Raw genomic sequence first — 17,066 nt, forward strand, 5'->3', positions numbered from 1 at the left:
AGAAGGAGGAGGAGGAGGAGCAAGAGGAGGAGGAGGAGGTGGTGGTTCCCACCTCCGGGAGGTGATCGTAAACGATGCACAAAACACCGGTACGGAAGTCACGGTCGTGAAAATGCGTGCCTCGAAACGAGCCGCGTGTTCACCCGTGCCAGCCTAGCGAAGGACTGAGCTTGGCCCGGTGACGATGCAAGATAACTCCAAAGAAATGTTCATCATCCGAGCATTAGAGAAAATCCTGGCTGACCGGGATGTCAAACGGTCGCACCTCTCTCAGCTTAGAAAATCCTGCGAGACCGCACTTGGTAATCATCCTCGTTGGTCTTCCTCTTCGCTTGTTGTTACCCCTTCAATGGGAATCGAGAAGCAAGCTCATCATGTACTCACAGATGCAAATCAATTTCAAGCTATGAGTTTACTATTACAGGTTTAGAGTATCGTTTGTAATTCCTGAGGAATAACGTTTCGATAAGAAACGAAACGATCAGTAGGATCCTTATTAGTTTTGTATCATTGATTGGCAATTATCTTTTCGTTGACCTTAGATTCAGTTGCATTGAAAAGTGAAGAATTAAGATTACACTGTATCGGATGTATATTCTTGGGAATTTGTTAGCTATGTTATTTCATTTAGTAATGGGAATTGAAAGATGTTACGTATTGCAATTGATAGCATTTATTGGACTTCACAGTGAGAATGTAATTGAATTAAATTCATATGCCGGTTAATACATTACATCATTTCAATCTGTTCTTAATTCATAGATACTTAAATATAATTTGAATTATTTGAGAAAGTAAAGCTTGTTCATTGTATGAATCAATGCTGATTAGTCTTTCTTCATTTTAGCACATTAAATACACACATATATGCACTTGAGGATAATAGCTAATTAATATATGCTAGTAACAGATACACATTGTACTTCACTCTAATCTATTTTTACTTTTTTATTATTGAACCAGATTGCTTCATTGCAAGCATCCTTGATGCATAGAGGGTAAATAATTCTTTTAGAATCAAACCTGTACCTTAATTTTCAGATAATCTGCGGAATGAGATCAAAGAAGTGTCAGGCACTCAGGTTTCAACTGCACTGCCTCAGCCTCGCAGTGATTCCTATGTCATTTCTGCAGAAAAATATTTTCTACCATTCGAATTGGCCTGCCATAGCAAGTCACCACGGATTGTGGTCACTGCTTTGGATTGCCTGCAGAAATTAATTGCATATGGCCACCTTACTGGAAATGTACCTGACTCCACTGAGCCAAATAAACTATTGATTGTCCGGATTGTCGAAACAATCTGTGGGTGTTTCATAGGACCTCAAACAGATGAGGGTGTTCAGCTACAAATTATAAAGGCGCTTCTCACAGTAATGACCAGTCAACATGTCGAAGTGCACGAGGGTACAGTGCTTCTTGCTATACGAATTGTTTACAGCGTTTATTTGGCCTCCAAAAATCTGGTTAATCAAACCACAGCTCGTGCTACTCTCACCCAGATGATCAATGTTATTTTTGCTCGAATGGAAACACAAGCAGTGAGTCTACAATTTATAAAGAACATATCTTTAATTTATCTCTCTTGAATTTGAATTTCTAAGAATACCTTCTACTTTTTCTTATTAGGAAGAGGAGAATATTAAAAATGAAATGGAACAAACAGAAACCTCTGTCAATACTACCAACTGTACTTCTACTGGAGAGCTGGAAACAGAGGCAATGAACAATGAGGAAACCACAACAGAAAATAACCAAGAACCGCACTTAATCGTTAGAGGGATTTTAGAGGATGTAGTAAATTCCGTGGTACCAGAGGATACAACCAGTGCAACAACAATAATTTCAGAAGAGACAAGCTTAGACCAAGTGCCTATGGACGACAACTCAGATGAAGCTGTCGCGGAAAGCGACAACATGGTCAGAGCAAAATTCACTCATGTCTTACAAAAGGACGCTTTCTTGGTCTTCAGAGCACTCTGCAAACTTTCCATGAAACCTCTTCCAGATGGTAATCTCGATCCTAAGTATGTTTATGCATAATTCATAGAATAAACCAAACAAAACATATGAGAAACATGTTTGTAAGATGTCTAGGGTTTTCGCAGGTCACATCACCTCAGATCAAAGATCCTTTCGTTGCAACTGCTTCTGGGAATACTCCAAAATGCGGGAGCAGTGTTACGTTCAAACGAGATGTTCGTAATAGCTATAAAGCAGTACCTCTGTGTAGCGCTTTCTAAGAATGGCGTTTCATCGGTTCCCGAGGTGTTCGAGCTTTCATTGGCGTTGTTCCTGGCTCTGCTGGCTCGTTTCAAAGTGCACTTAAAGATGCAGATAGAAGTGTTCTTTAAGGAGATCTTCATGAACATCCTTGAGACCTCTAGTAGTTCCTTCGAACACAAATGGATGGTGATTCATGCCTTGACTCGCATCTGTGCAGATGCTCAAAGTGTTGTTGACATATATGTGAACTACGATTGTGATCTTTCAGCTGCGAACCTATTCGAAAGGTAAGGAAACACAGTGGACTACAACAAGATCTATCAGTGCTTAAACCAACGTTGCATTTTCATACTTACAGGCTTGTAAACGATCTATCCAAGATTGCCCAAGGCAGGCAAGCTCTAGAATTGGGTGCCTCGCCTAACCAAGAAAAGTCAATGCGTATCAGAGGTCTAGAGTGTCTAGTGTCAATTCTGAAATGCATGGTGGAGTGGAGTAGAGATTTATACGTGAACCCAAGCGTACCAGCCGACCAACAGTTACCTTCAGAACCACCGGATCCCCCCGCAGAACCACCATTACCGCGTTATGGCAGCGCAGGAAGTTTGTCGTCCGCGAATTCTAGTCTAGCAGGAAACAAAGAGATCCCGGACTCACCGGAACAGTATGAAGTGCAGAAGCAGCAAAAGGAGGTCTGGGAGACCGGGATTGACATGTAAGGCTCGGGGCTCGTCACTTGAATCTTTCCTCTTCCGCTTCGTTCATTTGCGAAGCATCAGGCAGATTCTAAATTAACCCCTTGGCCTATGATTTCTTTCTCAACTCTGATCGATACGGCTACTTTGTCATTAATTATTTATTGGAGAAAGAGAAAAATTCTAAGCATACGTTACGCCTATATTTCCTTTCAAGTATAATAATTGATTACAGAGGAATAATATTTACTTTGAATTCGAATGAACTAAGTAATATATATATTTGTTGAAGCATGTTGAAAATCTTCAGCACGAGTCTCACTCGTTGTTGTAGGGCAAGGGGTTGAAATAGAAACCATGAGATTGCCTGATGCTTCCGCTCACATAACAACCAGCAATAAGGGCATGCTTTCTATTAATTAAGTGGTATTCTCACCTCTAGTTTTAATCGAAAGCCAAGCAAGGGAGTACAATATCTTCAAGAACAAGGTCTTCTAGGTAATTCGTCCGACGACGTTGCCCGCTGGCTTCATATGGACGAACGACTCGATAAGACCGCGATAGGCGACTTTCTCGGTGATCATAATCACAATCAGGTGATGTACAGTTATATCGACCAAATGAATTTCGCTGATCGTGATTTAGTTACAGCCCTCAGGTATTTTCTCGAGGGCTTCCGGTTACCCGGCGAGGCGCAGAAAATCGATCGGCTGATGGAAAAGTTTGCCAGTCGATACTGCGAGTGTAATCCGAAGTGAGTGCTCGTCGGAAATACAGTTTAACCCTTTCGCTACGGAAGTCTCTTGAGGAGAACGGAGAGTCGTGCCAAAAGTGGGAATACTGGAACTACCAAGTCGACTTTTCAAAATTTCTCTATAGACACTCTGAGGTCTAAACAATTTTTTTAACAATAGAACAAACTGTACAGAGTAAACGTCAGTAAATCTAGTGTCGAATAGTGTTAACAGCAAAGTTATTGTTTCTATTGTCTTAACTTTTGGCTCCACCTTTGTAACCGGTGACTAATCACCTGTAGTAGCGAAAGGGTTAACCACAACCGATAAAACAATTGATTTCCACCTTCTCCTTGCAGCAACGGTTTATTCACAAGTGCGGACACCGCTTACGTCCTTGGTTTCTCAATTATCATGCTCACCACTGACCTTCACTCGCCGCAAGTCAAAAATAAAATGACCAAGGAACAATATATCAAGCTGAACCGGCGCATCAGCGATAACGAAGATTTACCTGAGGAATATTTGTCCAAGATTTACGACGAGATAGCCGGCAATGAAATTAAAATGAAGTCGAACCCTAACAGACCTGGAAAGCAAGGTAACCTCTATGAAAAGGAACTGCGAACAAATTGTTATTATACACTTTTCAAAGAAATGATCTTGTAATCATTCCACTTGATGTTCCAGTGATATCCAGTGAAAAGAAACGGCGTTTACTATGGAACATGGAAATGGAAGTGATCTCGACCGCGGCGAAGAACTTAATGGAATCTGTCAGCCACGTTCAAGCACCGTTCACAACGGCCAAGCACCTGGAACATGTCCGACCTATGTTCAAAATCGCCTGGACTCCGTTTTTAGCTGCGTTCAGCGTCGGCCTCCAAGACTGCGACGATCCGGAAATTGCTTCTTTATGCTTAGACGGCATCAGATGCGCAATACGCATCGCTTGCATATTTCACATGACGGTAAATCATATTTCAGCGTCGACGGAATTCTCTTTGTTTCTTCAAGAGACCTCTGGAGTAACTGTAAGACTAGAGCAGTGTTTTCCAACCTTTCTTCATGCCTCACTGAAGCCTTTTTAAAACTCTTGTGCCACCCTGTATAACATATATATAATGTTTAATATTATATTATAATATTCTTATAGTATTTATTATAATATTTGTTATTTTGGTTACATGCGTAAATATTGTGAGATACATGAAGTGGTATTTCAAATTTCAAATTGCCCATTGTTGGGAAACACTGCTCCAGAGTGTACAAAGCGTTGAGGACCAGTATTGACAAGATAAAATTCTCAGTACAAATATTTTTCTCTTTTCGAACACAGTTAGAACGCGATGCGTACGTGCAAGCGCTGGCACGGTTCACTTTGCTGACTGCGAACTCGCCAATCACTGAAATGAAAGCGAAGAACATAGACACCATAAAGACGTTGATAACCGTGGCGCACACCGACGGGAACTACCTTGGCAGCTCCTGGCTGGACGTTGTGAAATGTATCTCGCAATTGGAACTCGCCCAATTGATAGGGACCGGGGTCAGGCCGCAGCTCCTGGGCCCGCCATCCAAGCCACACTTCCCCTCGCCATTAGTCACCTTTAATTTAACACACAACAATTCCCATCAGAACAACAATTTGAATCTCAGTTCTCTCGACCGTAAGTGCAGATTCGTGAACTCTAGTTTTCTAACCCTTTGCTCTTGAAAGTTTTTCACTGGAAACATTTAACGTTTTCTGATGAGACAGACGACATTTGAAACTAATTTAAATATAAGTCACAGACAGATTAAGCAACGACGCTGTTTTATTGAAATATTTCACATAGTAATACAAAGTTTCATTCAATCCTTTGCACCAGGAAGGCGACTCAGTCGCCATTTGACTTCACACGGTAAAACTATAAAATCTAATTAAAATAATTGATATGTGAAATATTGGAGTAACATAGCTTTGTTCCTTGTACTTGTGATTCCTCTTCAAGTTAGTTTCAAGGAATATCATCTTCAAAGTGTCAAACATTTCTAGAAACTTCTGAGTGCAAAGGGTTAAAACACTAAACATTCAACATCATATTTGCTGCATCAAATCAAGTAGTGACTTAACAGCCATTCATTACACTAATTAATTACAGCAAGCGTGAAGGAGTCAATAGGAGAGACAAGCTCGCAAAGCGTGGTGGTGGCCGTCGACAGGATCTTCACCGGATCCACCAGGTTGGATGGTGACGCTATCGTGGAGTTCGTGAAGGCTCTCTGCCAAGTGTCTTTGGAGGAACTATCGCATCCGACCCAGCCACGCATGTTCTCCTTAACGAAGATAGTAGAAATCTCATACTACAACATGGGTCGCATCAGGCTGCAGTGGTCGAGGATCTGGCAAGTGATCGGTGACCACTTCGACAGAGTCGGTTGCAGTCCTCGCCAGGAAATAGCGTTCTTCGCGGTGGACTCCTTGAGGCAGCTAGCCACCAAGTTCATCGAGAAGGGCGAGTTCGCGAATTTCCGGTTCCAAAAGGACTTCCTGAGACCGTTCGAGCATATCATGAAGAAGAACAGGTCGCCGGTGATCAGGGACATGGTCGTCCGTTGCGTCGCTCAGATCGTCCACTCGCAGGCACCCAACATCCGTTCTGGCTGGAAGAATATATTCAGCGTGTTCCACCATGCTGCCAGCGACAGGGACGAGGCTGTGGTCGAGCTGGCGTTCTCGATGACAGGGAAAATCATAAGTGAATGTCAAGTTCTTACAAGTAGCTTGTATTGAGAAACACTTGCCTCTATCATGGTACTCTTCACAGATGAGCTGTACGCGGAAGACTTCAGTATTATGGTAGACTCTTTCCAAGATGCCGTCAAGTGCCTCAGTGAATTCGCTTGCAACGCCTCCTTCCCAGAGACCAGCATGGAGGCAATCAGGCTGATACGCTCTTGCGCCTCCTACATTGACGCTAATCCGAGCCTGTTCGCAGAGGGGATGATGGACGACAGTGGAATGGTATCCGAGGAAGACAGAGCTTGGGTATATATTCATACTTTGGTCCTAACAGTTTCTAGAAAAAGGACTTGTCAGTAATTTTGTTTTGTTTGTATTGTAGGTAAGGGGATGGTTCCCGTTACTGTTTGAATTATCCTGTATAGTGAGCAGATGTAAATTAGATGTGCGAACACGAGCACTGACTGTTCTCTTCGACGTCGTAAAGACTCACGGCGCGTCGTTCAAGCCTCACTGGTGGAAGGACCTTTTCCAAGTGCTGTTCAGAATCTTCGACAACATGAAGCTCCCCGAGCAGCACACAGAGGTAATTCCAACCGGCAGAGATTCTAACACTAAGTGACCGGTTTTCAAGTTTCAAAAATTCAGCATCTTTGTCCCATTTATCTTTACATAAGTTCTTGTATTCTCCAGTTAACACTAGAACTACCGTAACAGTCAAAATGACTGGTTTCGATTTTCTTATTCAGCAATTATTGATATCTTCGAAGCATTGAATATTCCAAATAATTTTGAAAATAAATAGCTTCATTTGAGTAGTATAACGAATGTCTGAAGAAACTGAAAATAATCTATTGTCACAATTTTTATGAGAATTGCATATTAATCGCACTAAATGCTCAGTAGTAGTGTTAATCAGTTTTATTATTTCTGCCTTCTTTGTTTTCACTAGGAAAAATCGTTCAATTTGTTCTCCATTTTATAACCAGTGAACTGGTGTTGGTTAACACCAGAGAATTGTAGTTGGTACTACAAAGGAAAAATCATTCAATTTGTTCACCTTCATTTTATAACCAGTTAACTGGTGTTGGTTAACACCAGAGAATTGTAGTTGGCACTTCATTAGCGTTACATTTCAGAAAGCTGAGTGGATGACGACAACCTGCAACCACGCCCTCTACGCCATCGTGGACGTGTTCTCGCAGTTCTACGATACTCTGGGACCTCTGTTACTGGAACAACTGTATTCCCAACTTCTCTGGTGCGTGCAACAGGACAACGAGCAGCTGGCACGGTCAGGCACCAATTGCCTGGAGAACCTAGTAATCAGCAATGGCATCAAGTTCGACGAGAAGACCTGGGAGAAGACCTGCTGCTGCGTTCTGGACATATTCGAGAGCACGTTGCCTTCCGCACTATTAACATGGAAGCCTCAGTCTCCCAACAAGGAGTCCGACCTGGACGTGATCACCGGGGAGGCCGACGGCCACGTGGGCATCCTGAAGAGGAGCAACAGCTCGCAAAGCTTGACTAACAGCGACACGCTGAAGAACAAGGTGTTCTCCGCGCTGTTGATAAAGTGCGTGGTCCAGCTGGAGCTGATCCAAACGATAGACAACATCGTGTTCTACCCGGCCACATCGCGCAAGGAGGACCAGGAGAACCTGGCGCTGGCGCAGGCGGACATGTTCAACGGGAAGTCGTCTGAGCTGAGCGTGAGAGCAGGGGCGGACCAGCAGAAGGAGGAGCAGGGCATGTACTGCGCCCTGACCACCATGCACCTGCTGCAGCTGGTGGAGTGTCTGTTAAAGTCCCATCGGTTCGCCAAGGGTTTCAACTCCGACCACGAGCAACGGAACGTCCTGTGGAAGGCTGGCTTCAGGGGCAACGTCAAGCCGAACCTGCTGAAGCAAGAGACGCAGTCGCTGGCGTGCGCCCTGCGCATCCTCTTCAAGATGTACAGCGACGAAGCTCACAGGGCTGACTGGAACAAAGTCGAGGCCAGACTGGTAGAAGTCGCCTGTGAGGCGCTGGAGTACTTCCTGGCGCTGTCGAACGAGGCGCATAGGGAGGCCTGGACCCCCATCTTACTGCTACTCCTAACCAGAATCCTGAAAATGAGCGACAACAGGTTCGCCGTTCACGCATCCAGCTGTTACCCTCTACTCTGCGAGATTATGTGCTTTGATCTCAAGCCTGAATTAAGGTCCGTGCTGCGCAGATTCTTCTTGAGGATCGGCCCGGTATTCAGGATCACTCAGCAGTAGTTACTATAACGGATAAACGAGTGGTTTTAGTCGCTCCACGGTGTATAAGGTTGATTCTTGCGATTAGATCTCTTTTGTAGGATCTTGCGTGAGATTTTTTTAAGTTTCATCTGTCGATGGAGAAGAGAATTATAGGAGATTGATTTCTGGATCATACGTTCCTTTTGTTCTATAGTTAAGAATCCTCTTTATACATGGCGAACACATGCATAATGTACGAATATCGGTTAAGCTAATTTCTCTGATATGGGAATCAAAAGAATGTTATGGGGGAACATACGAGACACAATGTTTTAGCAAGACCCTAGGGGAAGCATGATATGTATGTATTGTATATGTTCCGGAGCCTTCTTTTGTATTTACTGCGTTCTTCATTTTTATAAGAGCCTTCAGTGGAGGACCTACGTTATTCTGGTCGATTGTGCATGTGCAGGGTGTTTAATAAATAGAGTATTTTCTGGCCATCAGGGAAACGTGAGACGTTAGCATTACCTTCGTGTCATTTTAATTGAATTTTAATAGATTTTATTCGTCGACTATCGTTTTCAAATTGTAATGGAATATTCCGAATTGTATATTAGTTATTTAATAAGGTAGGATAGTAGAGAAAGGTGGGCAGACAATGATGGTTAATTTATTCGCCGGATTTCTGGAGGCGTGCACCGTGAGTCGATTTTTAATCTGGGAACAAAACAAAGGACTTCTCCCGGAAAATGCACTATTTATCAAATGTTTTGTATATTCAAACATAATCATATACGAAGTGTCTCACGAGGTATGCTGTACCATAGGTAGATCAGATTGCTGAGTGGAGAATAAGATAATTTTCCATATTTTTATAGAACCGACTAGCGACTTTGACTAACTCCCGAATCAGTTATGAGAACTTCATAATCTGTAGCCGTGTAGAAGCTTCACCGATTGTCTTATTTTGGACTTAGAAATCTCATTTCTTCTTTTTTTTTACGGTACATTCTTTGAGACACTGTATATATATATATTTAAAATACTTAGGAAATGATGGTATAAGCAAGAAATGGCGGATACTTAATTGAAAATAAAACAATTTCACCGACTATTTTCTTCTGAAGGGAGTCTTCATTTCAGGGGAGAACTTGGTATCATTGTTAAAAATTCCAGACGGAACACCTCGCCTCTACGAACAATTCTAACTGTAATCCTAGTTCGCTTTTAGTTCTTTCTCCTGCGAATGTTTTATATTCGACGATATTCTGTCCAGTGAAAAACTGTACTGACATGCAGTAGAGATTATTCTATTTCGTACCACCAAACTTCTCATCTCTAGCTTGTGCTATTACTTTTAACACACAGCCTGTGTACAAATGCAAAAAACTTTTGCATAGTCATCGCTGAGTAGTCATATAAATATCCGTCGCGGATAGGTGTTCAGACAACGAGTGATAGTTATCTCGGTAACTCGCTACGGTTTCAATTGTTACATATAGATATTCAGTTCAAGGTAAAACATGAGAATCCCATGAACACGCGTTGCATGTATATTTACACATAGAACTATTTATGCTTAAGTTAGACTAATTATTTACATAATGCAATATTTAAATAAATTCTAGAGAAACAAGGACACGTTTTACTGGTTTTATATTTCCTCCTGATCGTGAACACTGAAATCAATTCATTAAACTAAATCTTAAACGGCGTTACAACTAGATCTGCAACGATGCGATGGTTCAACTGTGAATTACAAATGTTTCTTATATACCTACTTCAGTATCTTCACATTTATTATGTAGCCTTCAACTTAAAAACTATGTGGAATGTGTTCAGAAGGAATAAGTGGGTATCGGGCCGCACCACTCTTGAATGAAAGCTAGAATATCGTTAAGAGTAGATTCGTGGGGAGCCTGGCGTGCCGTGTTGATCATTTTCGTCCAGTCGTCGCGATCAGCAACACGTTCACCCTTGCCAGAAAAATGATGATCAATGTAAAATGAACTAACCTTAAGTGACATGATTAAAACAATTACATACCTCTGAGAATCGAATTACTGAACCCCGTATGGGATATCCTGTCAGAATGCATTCCTGAATAGGCGCAGCTTCTGCAGAAGGAGACGTCAATGATCCTACATAAACTCCTCTGTGGTCAGTAGGCAGAACCTGTTCCACCTTTTGATCCATAGACACTGCGAGCACCCATTCACGAACCTCTTCCCTTTGTTCTGACGTCATACTCAAAGAGTCTGGCAACGGAACTTCCACAGGAAAGTCTGTAACAGCTAAGTCATCGACATCCAGTACAGTGCTATCACCTTCCTCGATGCATTCCTCCACGTCCAGGAAATGATTCAGGAAAACAAAAGCTTCGCTGTTCAGTCCAGCTGTCCGTGCTTCGATGCCAGCTTCGTAGTACGCTCTGTCGACGAGGATGAGGTCAGTGTACCTTAACAAAGCTATAGAGGACTTCAGAACTATTCCAGACAGTGCAGGGTAATCTTTACACCCACACTTCACTGCTGAATAGTGGGTCGACTTGAGTAACCTCTCGAATTTCGATTTGGACATGTTGGAGGCCTTCAGGTTTTTCCAAATGTCCAACAGGACAGTTCTGAGGAGAGCTAGGTGTTTGTATTCATAGTATGCCTGGTAAAATTGAATACTTAAAGAAAGAAAAGAATTTAATGACGTTGAACATCAAAGATTTAATTAACTCTTACCTTGGAATGTAAGACATTTTCAGATAACTGTAAATAAAGGTTAAAATTCTGTGGAATAGGTGGAGCTCCATATTTTGCATACAACTGCAGAGCCTCTAATGGGACATTCGTTTTCAGAAGTTGCACTGCTCGCTGTGCTACATATTTGTGGAGAGTCTGAGTATCTTGAGAACTTGCTGCCTCGAACACTTGGTTCCACTGTCCCCTGTTAGCCAATACTTCTAAACCAGCGTCTGCATCAATTTCCACTAGTCTGTCTATTTGTCCATCTCTCAGCATCGTGTCCTTATACTTTTCCTCTAGGTAAGGCTCGATATCCGGTGCTAGTTCCCTCACTATACGCCTGGCTCTTTCCCATTCTCCCACTGATGTCAAAGCGTCAATGGCATCCTTTAATCTATCCGCTTGCAGAAACACCTACAAATAAAAAATGACACTCAGGATCTAAATATAGTTCACTTTCAAAGTGTACCAAGTTTCATTCAACAGTAAGTAACCTGTGCAGCCAGAGCATGTTCACCAATAGCGAACAGCCTCGAACCAAGGTTCCCCCCAACTTGTGCAGCAGTTTCTGAGTCCGCCTGATGAAGCAGAATCTCAGCAGCTCGAATGAGAGATGACCTAGAGGCTTGGGGGTCTAAAATCAGGATATCCAAGGCAGCCTTCACTTCTCCGACCTCCAACCATTTCTTAGCTTCCTCGAAAGCGTTTGCTCCACTGAACGAAGCGCTCTTCTGGCCCAATTCTCGTCTGAGGTTCGCCTCCTGACTCGGCAAATACTCCCTGCATACACGCAACGCCTCTGACCACATGCCAGCTTTCTGTAACAATGGAGCCAAATGAAAACTAGCTGATGGTCGTACACGAGTAATTCATAATCACCTTGTAATGATCTATAATCGTTTCAGGTTTGTGTGCTCTGAGCAACAAGGTCTCTGCGAGAGAATAGTCCTGAGCTTCAGCGGCTTCGTTGGCTCTGGCGATCAGAACTTGTGCAACTGCTTCTTGGCTGAAGGACTGCGCTATATCTTCAGCTGTTTCCCAGTTGCGAGTGTGTATGTACATTTGCACAGCTTCCATGGTTCTCCCCGCTTTAATGAATTCCTTCTCAGCTTCGGAGAAGCGACCCGCGTCCTCCAAGGCCATAGCGTGTCTGTAATGGACTTCCTTCTTCTGTTCAGGTGTGCCATACTTGGCGATCTCCAAGGCCCAGTCGAATAGATCTGCCTCGCAGGCCAGTTGAAGGCATCCGTCCAAGTAACCCAGCCGCATCAACAACCTTGCTCCCAGTTCTGGAGCCAAGGTACGGGCCCACATTAGAGCAACCTACAAAGAAAACAGTAGCGTTAAGAGATGAGCGCATGAAAAGAGTACAACTGATCTATGGATCTACCTGTTGAGCAGCGTTGTCTCCAGCATTCTGCTTAGCTATTCGCAACGCATCCTCCCACATGTTGGCTGATCTATAAGCAGTCACAGCACCTCGCCAATCTCCGGCAGCTAGGTAATGATCTTCAGCTTCCCGAGGCTTGCCGGAAGCGTCCAACTCCCTGGCCAAGAGTACATGAGTCGGCTCCAAGAGATCTGGCCTGTATTTCCCTACGAGCCTCACCATGTCTGTCCGACGACCTGCCTTTTTGTACATTGCTATGGCGGAGTCGTGCTCGCCTATCGCAAGATACAGTTCCTCTGCGTGCTTGAGGTCGCCCGCCTCGCTTAGGGCTGCCGCGTGCTTAGCCAATACTTCATTAGCTTCCTCGTGACTCATATGCTCCTGAGCCACTTCGTGGGCGCGACTCCAATTGCCGTTTTGAATGTGGACGTCCACAGCACGTTTCACGTCTCCGGAACGAATGAAGAGTTTCTCCGCGAGATTCTTTTCTCCTATAGAGGCGAAATACTCGGCCAGCTTCTCGCATTGCTTTCTGACTGCAGGATCATCGTTCTCGATTACCTACAAACGTGTAATTCATTATTATTGATTGTACCATGGATTTCATTTTTAAATACATACTTGAACGATCTGCAAGCCCTTCCTCCATTGATGAGCATTTATAGCAGCGTTCAGTGCTAAAGCAGTTTCCCCAGCTTCGATGAAGTGATTAATGGCAGCGTCGTAATGACCAGCCGAAGCTAAATGATTACCCCAATCTCGTTCAAGATCCACCACCATGGTGGGAGCTACTTTCCTAGCCAATTCCAACGCTCTGGCGAACACTCCAGCTTGCGCATAACATCTGATGGCTTCCAAGTGTTCTGAGATCTTCTCCAGTAACTCCCCGGCAAGCTCCATTAAATCTGTTGCTTTTAATACCTTCACAATTTCGTTAACTATTGAACTGTCCTCCAACAGTTCATCGTCGGCTAAAACCAATCTGGCAGCTCGTCCAGGTCGACGAGCTTCTAGGTACAACTTCACAGCCCGTCGAGGATTGGTGGGCTCCAGGATAGCAGCAGCCCTAGCTGCCTGTCCACTTTCAAGAAGCCAAGTCAAATGCCTGTCTCTAAGTTCTTGTAAGCCTGGCCACCCACGATTCTGCGCCAGGATCAACGCATCCTCCCAGTGCCAGTACTTCTGGTACATGTCCAGAGCTTGGGCTAACTCGTTTTGCTCCAGGTATATTGCCTCCGCTGTTTTCAATTCGCCGTTGAGAATTGCCAGTTTAGCCCAACAATCTGGACTAGAAAGAGGATCGTTGCCAGTCTCTGCGCTGTACTTCTCACCAGTCTTCACAATGTCTTTAAGGAACCTACAACATGAATTAAATTGTGTGGATTCTTGAATGCAGTATTGCAGCATTAAGTGTCATTGGTGATCAACGAAACCTGGAGCAAGCCACGTCTCCCAGAGCAGCGTAACACCTAGCAGCGACTAACAACTGCCTGGTAGCCATGGCATTTCTGGCCACGTCCTCCCACATAGCCTCTGCCTGTGGCCTGTCCGCTAACTCCTCTAGAAACAACAGAGCCCTGCCAAAATCGTTATCGTGCAGGGCCGTGCCAAATTCGATCAGCGGTTCGTCCAGTAAGTAAGCTACTTTTCCACCGAGTTCTTCAACGGTTACCGAAGTTCTGCCGTCTTCTCTAACGATGTCCACCGCGTCTCCACGCACAGGAATCAGAGTGGCGACTTCGGGAGCGTCAACGTTGTACCACACTGCCAGTGTCTGACCTGTCTGAGCTATCACCACGTCGCTGCCTAGCACCCAGGAGGCAAAGCTGACTCCAGTTAACAGTAAAGTCCGACCGCCCGAATCGTCACTTAACCATAACCTGAGTTAATGAAATAAAAGCTTCATGGTATGCAAAGAGTCTTCTAATCATACAAGTTAATATTAGCAGCAGCAAGTTCTCTCAATTACCTGGCCCTCTTGTCTCGCGATAACAGTCTGTGTCCAGTTTCACTCAACTCCAACCAATCCACGCGTACGTCGTGAGAAATCATTGCGATCGTGATACCTGTCATGAGGTCTACGATGCGCACCGTTCTAGGATCCAATAGGTAAGCTAACCGTTTATTGTCAGCACCACCAGGCACTTGCCTCTCGTTGATCCTCACGCTGACAACGTGAGGATTCACCGCCTCCGTTCTTACCGAGCCTAACAGCTCGTTGTTCCCATATTCAACGATGCTCAACTCCCCGGAACAGAAAATTAAGCACACTCGTGGGAACTCGAAGAAGAACTTCTCGCTGTTGCTCTTGTCGTCCCAAGGAATTTCACTGATAAGGTTCAATTCTATGTCTGCGAGCAGCAGCGTGTTAGCTGTGCGAGCTACCACGTTGTTGTCAGCACGCCCTAAGACCTTGACGTCCTCTATCTCATGGCCCATCTGTGATCTGATGATTACTGGCCTGTTGCCTTCTTGCAGGGGACGAATGACCACTTGATTGGGGCCCACGTAAGCTACCTCATGGCTGCCTCTTATCACTGTACGCTTCAGCACTGTTTCAAATTGCTCTACAGCTCCACATAGGCTGCCCAATACTAACCTGAAAAACACTGTGCATTAGTAAAGAACTCTAAAGCATGATATACAATTTAACACGTTAAGCGCCACGAAAATCTTAAGCGTTTTCCCATAGAGTTTGTCTTTTGTAGCAAAGAAAAGCAGGAATACTTATGAATTGTTTGGCGTTGCAACGTTCGCGTTACACTGTTATCAACTTAGTTGCTTTATTAAACATTTTTATTTTACATCGGTTGTCTTGTATGTTACGATTGTTTTTCAGTCATTCAGAAGCATTAGTCACTAGTGACTGACATGGCGCTTAACGTGTTAAGAACTAACCGGGACCCGTCGCGTCGCCACGAGATTGCGGTGACGGTATAAAAGTTAGGCAAAGATTTGGAGTTCGCTTCTTCCCAGATGGAACGTCTAGGACTCCAGTCCAATATTCGTATTTTATTCCAGGATCCAATGGCAACACTCTGTCCACTGGGGCTACAATATGCTACCGATATCTCCTTGTCGCTTTCACGGCTGTAGTCGAATGTTTTGGTAACTTTCCCTCGGGCGTCGTAGAAAGTTACTCGTTTGTCGCATCCTGCTGCTAGGATGTGGAACTGTGGCCAGGCCAAGGCGTACGCTGGTACATTGTGAGTGCAGATGCGTCCAGAAGGTTCATGATTTCCATCCTCTGTCAGATTATACTTTATGATGCTGCCATCGGCGTGGCTGGATAAGAAGCCAGTACCTCTTATACTAAAATTCAGACATGGTAGAATGAGGAACATTGAATGCTTTGTTTATATTATAATAGACATAGATTACTTTGAAGCCAGTGCAATCGTTGTTGAATCAGCTGTGTAGAGGGTTTGAGCTTTCTGAGACTTTGGCAAAGCTGCACGAACTTTCCCATCCACTAAACCAACAATAATAGGTCCCTCGGAGAGCCAAATCAGGCAAGTGACAGAGGAACTTTGGCGAAACTTATTGCAAATCACTTTCTTCTCTCCCCTGTTGATTTAACGTGCACTATGAAGTGAATGAACAAATGATAAAGAGAATTGTTGTTATATAGTGCGTATACCATTGTTCTCCAATTTTATATACATAGATTATACAGTCAGATTGGCCCACTGCTATTTTTGTGGAGTCTGGAGAGAAAGCTATGCCTTTAATTACATAGCTCTTTTTACCAAACTGGAAATATAATGAGTACAATTTTCAATGAACATTCCTCTCATTGTGAAATCATTCAACGTACCTTAGAATCGACAGGTTTCGTTGGAAAGCGGTCTCGTTTCACGCAATTCTCATCAAACAAATATATTGAACGGTCCGAAGATGCAACAGCAAGTTTTAAATTATTTGGTGACCAGACTATACTCACCACGCGGTTCTCATATTCCTATTTAATATTAAAAGTACACATTAATAATGTAAATAACCATACAAAATTATAAACTCACATGCGGCGGCATGACGTTCCCCAAATACTTGAGTAACATGATGATTCCTGATGGTATTCAATACCAGCTAATTGCAAAGAGTCCTACAAAACTCTCGATCGATCAAATGACTTTTTATTTACATTGTTCACATTATTACGTTGATAATTTCACACTCGCCTCTTGTAAGCGAGTACTTACTCCATGCAGGACGTATTGTGTACACTTGAGTCGCTTAGCAACAGCTTCGAGTAGTTTGAAGCGGCGGAAGACAACTGAACTGATGGAATGCAAGGAAATTCATCCTTTCCAGAGAAACATTGAATTTC

At 43.7% G+C, this 17,066-nt stretch overlaps 2 protein-coding genes across 4 annotated transcripts; one reads left to right on the forward strand and one right to left on the reverse strand.

Annotated features, from left to right (window-relative positions):
• Window positions 1–157: 157 nt before the first annotated feature.
• Sec71 (ADP ribosylation factor guanine nucleotide exchange factor Sec71) lies at window positions 158–10,247 on the forward strand. Its single transcript, XM_031973947.2, has 13 exons — window positions 158–302; window positions 1,042–1,541; window positions 1,630–2,027; window positions 2,109–2,513; window positions 2,585–2,941; window positions 3,364–3,675; window positions 4,015–4,256; window positions 4,346–4,626; window positions 4,995–5,325; window positions 5,800–6,396; window positions 6,466–6,686; window positions 6,763–6,966; window positions 7,520–10,247. The coding sequence occupies exons 1-13, from the start codon at window positions 185–187 to the stop codon at window positions 8,645–8,647; spliced, it is 5,094 nt and encodes a 1,697-aa protein (XP_031829807.1). The 5' UTR covers window positions 158–184; the 3' UTR covers window positions 8,648–10,247.
• Window positions 10,191–17,040, reverse strand: Oseg2 (intraflagellar transport protein Oseg2). 3 transcript variants are annotated; one of them, XR_012997950.1, is made up of 15 exons: window positions 16,759–17,040; window positions 16,554–16,697; window positions 16,377–16,489; window positions 16,118–16,303; window positions 15,635–16,048; window positions 14,706–15,335; window positions 14,170–14,616; window positions 13,358–14,093; window positions 12,737–13,297; window positions 12,226–12,669; window positions 11,841–12,164; window positions 11,344–11,760; window positions 10,658–11,269; window positions 10,393–10,587; window positions 10,191–10,290 (listed from the first exon to the last, which is right to left on the reverse strand). XR_012997950.1 is itself a non-coding variant. In XM_076364445.1 (14 exons), exons 1-14 carry the CDS (start codon window positions 16,795–16,797, stop codon window positions 10,450–10,452), a joined length of 5,193 nt encoding a protein of 1,730 aa, XP_076220560.1. In that variant the 5' UTR covers window positions 16,798–17,040; the 3' UTR covers window positions 10,383–10,449. The 3 variants fall into 3 exon arrangements, 2 of the variants coding, with proteins under 2 accessions (XP_076220560.1, XP_031829806.2); XM_076364445.1 differs by lacking the exon at window positions 10,191–10,290 and having other exon boundaries at window positions 10,383–10,587; window positions 16,377–16,477; XM_031973946.2 differs by lacking the exon at window positions 10,191–10,290 and having other exon boundaries at window positions 10,383–10,587.
• Window positions 17,041–17,066: the final 26 nt, after the last annotated feature.

The sequence above is a fragment of the Nomia melanderi genome, chromosome 2 (assembly GCF_051020985.1).
Source record: "Nomia melanderi isolate GNS246 chromosome 2, iyNomMela1, whole genome shotgun sequence".
Classification (NCBI taxonomy): Eukaryota; Metazoa; Arthropoda; class Insecta; order Hymenoptera; family Halictidae; genus Nomia; species Nomia melanderi.